Source organism: Tachysurus fulvidraco, chromosome 18 (assembly GCF_022655615.1).
Source record: "Tachysurus fulvidraco isolate hzauxx_2018 chromosome 18, HZAU_PFXX_2.0, whole genome shotgun sequence".
Taxonomy (NCBI): domain Eukaryota; kingdom Metazoa; phylum Chordata; class Actinopteri; order Siluriformes; family Bagridae; genus Tachysurus; species Tachysurus fulvidraco.
The window spans coordinates 6,098,145-6,103,901 of record NC_062535.1 but is presented as its reverse complement, the minus strand read 5'-3'; the positions used below and the strand labels follow the sequence as shown (position 1 = coordinate 6,103,901).

At 36.5% G+C, this 5,757-nt stretch overlaps 1 protein-coding gene across 1 annotated transcript; it reads left to right on the top strand.

Moving 5' to 3' along the window:
• Positions 1 to 1,359: 1,359 nt before the first annotated feature.
• Positions 1,360 to 4,111, top strand: urp2 (urotensin II-related peptide). The gene is made up of 5 exons (XM_027155993.2): positions 1,360 to 1,718; positions 2,330 to 2,848; positions 3,437 to 3,477; positions 3,588 to 3,744; positions 3,873 to 4,111. The coding sequence occupies exons 1-5, from the start codon at positions 1,556 to 1,558 to the stop codon at positions 3,902 to 3,904; spliced, it is 912 nt and encodes a 303-aa protein (XP_027011794.2). The 5' UTR covers positions 1,360 to 1,555; the 3' UTR covers positions 3,905 to 4,111.
• The last annotated feature ends 1,646 nt before the right edge of the window (positions 4,112 to 5,757 follow it).

Genomic DNA, 5,757 nt, shown 5'->3' with positions numbered 1-5,757 from the left:
TGCTATTAATGTGTAATAAGGCATTAACCTAGAAAACAAGTAGTGAGATAAGACCAAAGGTATAACAATAATTTTTATAACAATGTGATGGATTTCTCTTAACAAGTCAGAAAATCGTTTAGTTTCTCATCACATAAACCATAGCAACTTAAGAAAACACATCATCCTTGCTTTTATTAGGGATTTCCACAGTCATTTAAAATAGTCATTTTAATTAATATATTATCAAGTGTCACCTCACATTACCTGTTCTGTTCATCAAGTAATTTAATGTACGTTTAATCCTAGCAGTGCCTCATTTACAGAGTCTTACCTCATCTAGAACAGCATTTTACAGAAATGAGGGGAAAAATGTGCACAAGCAGAGCTTCTTTATTCCCACTTTATTCCTTAGTCCTTTATTATTCCTTTATTTCCACCCAGATTCTTTAGTCCCTAAAAATAGGACCAAGGAATTTTAATAAAGAACAAGAATCAGTTAAACAATACCCATGTAAGTATTGGCACAAAAACATGCAAACAGATACACACATGTCAAAGAATGAGTCAGTATTCAAATATACATGGGTAATGAATTACTAAATAGTTGTAGGTTAAGTGGCGCCTTCCCAGCAACTGGCTTTCTAAACCTCCATTCATCCAGTGCTGTGGTTCTGTCTCCTCTGTCGTCTGTTTCGCTCAGATTCCGCATCCCTCGCTCCTGACATCAGAGAAGCAGACAAATAGAGACTGGAATCTCTGGTACCATTATCATCAACATAAAAAACCCTGAAATCACTTTCTGACTCAAATCAGAACACTTTTGAATTACATCAGAACACACAGAATTACATTTCCACAGTTATTATATCAATCCGAGGTCCCTAAAATTAAAATCATTTTTTAATAACATTTAATCACATTTGTTTTAGCACCGAGTAGCTTGACATATCTAACTAAAAATGATTGTACAAGCTCGTGTATACGGGATTTCCATATACACGAGCTTGTACAATCATTTTTAGTTAGATATGTCAAGCTACTCGGTGCTAATGCTTTCAAGTATAGTTGTGTTCTGCATTTATTCAGGTATTTGCCTAAATGAATGATTAAATAATCTTTGGATTGGACATTTCCCATTGTCTATATTGTATAAGCAGTGATAGGGCATTTCCTAATGTGTTTGCACAGGGGCCAAAGGAGAAAGAGACTCTGACGCAGAAGGGCCCATTGCCGACTGCCTTATTTACAATGGAAGGCCCCAACACCAAACACAGTCCTAAATGTCACAAAGACGCCAATCCATGATAAGGAGGAGGATTTTTCCAGATTGGCCATTGCCAAGGCAGGTCTCTACCCCACGCCCAAACCTTTCTAGGTTTAAAAGGGGTAACAGCACCTGCATGATGGAAGAGAAAGCGAAGCACATAGACATCACACACTCGACAAGCCTTCTCATTGTAGGGGCGCATTAGATTAACAGGTGTGTGTTTATTGCAGTGAGAGATGATCTATATCATCTATTAAAAACAAATTTTAATAAAACTCTGCACCGGACAGTTATTTTTAATCATAAATGCTAGATCTGCTATCGTGTAGTGTTTCAGACGAAGCCAAGATGCAGAAACGATGCATGAGGAAATTATTAACAGTAGTAGCAATGGTGATTTTAGCTCCCGCTCTGGATGCTGCACCTGTAACTTCAGAAGTACCAGACCTTCAAAAGACATCATTAACAGGTAAAGACTCTGATTGTTGTCAAATATTTTCATCTTGTTATAACCTTAAACAAGTTTTTCTCTAGTAAATAAGAGATGTACAGTATTTTAACAACTGATTTGTGAATGAAATCAAACAAGCTTAAGGTCTGATGTTAACCAGCTTTAATCAGCCAACAATCCTCTACTGTTTGTTCATTCTTCTGCGAATGTGAAGTTGAGTTTCTGTTGTAATTTGATGAATAATTGTCATGTGTTACTTTCTAAATTAATAATAAAGACCATGGAAGACTTCAGATATGCTCGAACAGAATATTTCTTAAAGTGGTTATCTTTATTAATCCTAAAAAAAGTTACTAAAATAATTTTCAGTAAAAACAGATATTAATAGTTCTGCAGTCTTGATCACAAGCTTGCATGGTACAGCATCATGTCCTATCCTATTATACAGTCCTATTAAACATTTATTTTGTTTACAACTTTGTAGATTTGATTAACTCTGTTTCTGTTTTCCGGAATGAAAGAGAAATGACTTAAGCTTCTTGTTAACGTTGACCTGTTAGTGGCATAGTGATATAAAGCCATGGGGTCACAAGTACTTATGTGTTTAATATTAATATTTTAATCAAAAGGTGACGAGAAACCAACAGATCCTTGGACGAGTGGCCCAGACATCCGCGATATGACTACGTATTTTGACGCACAGGAAATGACAGTCCCTGTAAGACCTTCAGGTCGTTTAGACAAAGCCATAAACAGTCCACATTTCCTGGATAAAATATTGGCAGCAACTAACGCTCAAGGCCGAAGAATGAACCTGGCTTCAGTTCTAATTGATTCTGATGGACTAGAAAATATAGTAGCAGCAACCAACAGTTTGGACAATCAGCTTAACCTTGGCTCTTTAATGGATGAGCCTGAAATAGAGGATCGTGTACCAATGGTAGACAGCAGTGTTCGCAAACCACTGACGCTAATATCAGCGTTTGTAAGTTCAAATAAACAAAGCAAGACCAAAAGAGCAAAGATGAATTCAGCCAGCAGCACAGCAGACAGACGAGAGAAGATGCTGCATATGCTGAGTGCTCTTGAGGAGCTTCATAGGTCACTCAACAATACACTAAACAGCCATCTCACTTTCCTAACAAGAGGTAAGAAAAAGGACAAACTTTTGCCACAGTTGCTCATTTCTTGCAGCAAACTATTGCTGATTCAGCATTTTTACTCATACTAAGTAATCATGATACTATAAGAACAATATTCTGATAATCAATGAATAAAACATTAATATCAGCATTCAGATTAAAGTTGCTGCAATCCATTAAATTCTCAGGAAAATAAGCACTAAACTGTACATCTTTTTAACTCTGACATAAAAACCACAAGTGTACTTTTTTTTTTTAACTTAACTACTAGGTATCTTTAATATAAGACACACTGAGACTACATTAAATCTAAAGCCAGTAATAGTACAGCAGAAGAAAATGTTATTTTCCAGTGATACTAACAGTACTAACAATACCAAAGACACACACTCGCGGGTGAAACCCTGATGACCAATAAAGGTACAATATGGTATCCATGATTTCTTACACTGTGGTGAATTTTTCCTCAGTTTTAGACATGCATTCCTCTCTTCTATTAGTTTCACTGTTTTATCATAGAGCAGTAGGCTTTAGGGAGTAACTGAAAAGTAAATGTATAAAATAATTTATGTCTACGTTTTGATCTGTTTAAAGGTAATAGCAACAGTCGCAGTCCAGGAAAAAAGAATAAAATGGTAAGTTTATAACTGATGACTGATGATTAAAGAATATAAAAAACAGTTCTGTATGGATTTTTTTCCTGTTTCCTCATCAGTAATTTTGGCCTCTTTTGATATGACTGTAGATTTCAGAGGGAAACACGAAATCCACTACGGTGTCATCTGTGGTCAGCAGAGGTGCTTCAGCTAAGGCTAGTACTGACCAAGTGGATCCCAAACTCCTGAACGGAAAGGCATTCAAGAAGACTTTTCCCTCGACTCCTAAGAAAACTAACAAGAGAGGTGAGCTGAAATTCAAGAGTAAAGAAGAGTAAGAGTATTCAGTTCATTTTCTGTTCACAGTAATAATAAACTGTGAAAATGTACAGAAGGTAACATTTATTAACAACTTCTTTCTTTCTTTTTTACAGTTTGTTTCTGGAAATACTGCTCTCAGAATTAAGAATTTGTCACACTTCTGTCTCATGTGCTTGCATGAACCTATGCTCATCTAAGGCCACTTCTAATTGAGACTTCAACAACATACTTAACACGACTTACCCCAGTGACCCCGTATGACGTGTGTAGGCTCATTGCACGAAATCCTGTTAACTCCCACTCTACAAGTGAATGCTGTGTGACATCAATAAAAATTTTCAAGCATGCAGAAGAGGTCTAATTAATAAACAGATATTTATTTTTGTACCTCCCGTGCTTGGTGATCATTGTGAAATATTAAGGGAATTTGAAAAGACAAAAGTTTAAAGAGCTCAGGTACAAATGTCATCAGTGGAACTGCTTTTCTTCCCCTTCGGCCCTTCCACATTATCTCAATGTTTGCTTAAGCTCCAGCCAAAATTCTCTAGGTGAGGGTTTCTCCGGTAACAAAGTATATTTAGTAACCAATAAACCCAAGCTGTTGATATTATGGCTTTAAAAGTTTTTGGATTGTTCTGAGGGCTGCTAGCAGTGTAACCATGACAACCAATTAACAAGCCTAGTCAAGTCAGTGAGTAGAAGAGTGATGAGAGATCAGACCCAACACATCTGAGAGCTTTTCTTCTCTTTGTCTTTTATCCTGATCCTCTTTTAAAACCCTTTTTTAAAATGTCAGAAATAAATGTGACTGTAACAAGAAATAAATAACACACTAAGCTTCTACACTCATGTTAGTAACAATTCCAAAACTGTCTTCATTTCTAAAGATTTCAATTTCAAAGCAGCATGAGACATTTTCCTACATCACTCAAACAGAACTACTAACTAGTTCATTAGTAACGTAATTAATATACAAAAAAATACTAAACATAATAAACAATAAGAAAGAAACAATAATAGTGAATCATGACGAATGAGGAGGAAGAAATATTTTAATAGACAATATGGAACAATAATTAAGATGCTTTATACAGGAAGTATTTAACTTCTTGTTTTAAGTTAGAATAAAAAATATTTATATTCATTAAAATATCGTCTGTAACAAATCGGATAAAATGTCTGTTAGAATATAGCAATCAAGAAAAAAATATTCTAATCAGCTCTAGTTTTTAATGGAAAATCTTGCAGAAAGTGAACAGACAAATTACAAAATAAATATACAAACTAAAAACAAACTTTTAAAAACAAATTTTACACATATTACATTCTTGAATGATTATTGATAAAGCTTACCTATACCCATACACACTCCTCTTCATCTCAGTCTTCCTCTCACACACTCTCTCTCTCTCTCTCTCTCTCTCTCTCACTCTGTCTCACTCTCTCACTCTGTCTCATTCTCTCACTCTGTCTCACTCTCTCACTCTGTCTCATTCTCTTTCTCTCTCAGTCTCTCTCACTGTCTGTCTCTCTCATTCTCACTCTGTCTCTCTCACTCTGTCTGTCTCTCTCTCTCTCACATACACACTCTGTCTCACTCTCTCTCACTCTGTCTCACTCTATCTCTGTCACACACACTCTGTCTCACTCTCTCACTCTGTCTCATTCTCTTTCTCTCTCAGTCTCTCTCAGTCTGTCTCTCTCATTCTCACTCTGTCTCACTCTGTCTCTCTCTCTCTCTCTCTCTCTCACACACACTCTGTCTCACTCTCTCTCACTCTGTCTCACTCTATCTCTGTCACACTCTCTCTCACTCTATCTCTGTCACACACACTCTGTCTCACTCTCTCTCACTCTGTCTCACTCTATCTCTGTCACACTCTCTCTCACTCTATCTCTGTCACACACACTCTGTCTCACTCTCTCTCACTCTGTCTCACTCTATCTCTGTCACACACACTCTGTCTCACTCTGTCTCACTCTCTCGCTCTGTCACAC

Coding starts and splice junctions, on each gene's coding strand:
- urp2 (XM_027155993.2), top strand. CDS start 1,556: ATGCTAGATCTGCTATCGTGTAGTGTTTCAGACGAAGCCAAGATGCAG. Junction 3,478..3,587: donor CAGGAAAAAAGAATAAAATG/GTAAGTTTATAA, acceptor ATATGACTGTAG/ATTTCAGAGGGAAACACGAA. Junction 3,745..3,872: donor TAAGAAAACTAACAAGAGAG/GTGAGCTGAAAT, acceptor TCTTTTTTACAG/TTTGTTTCTGGAAATACTGC.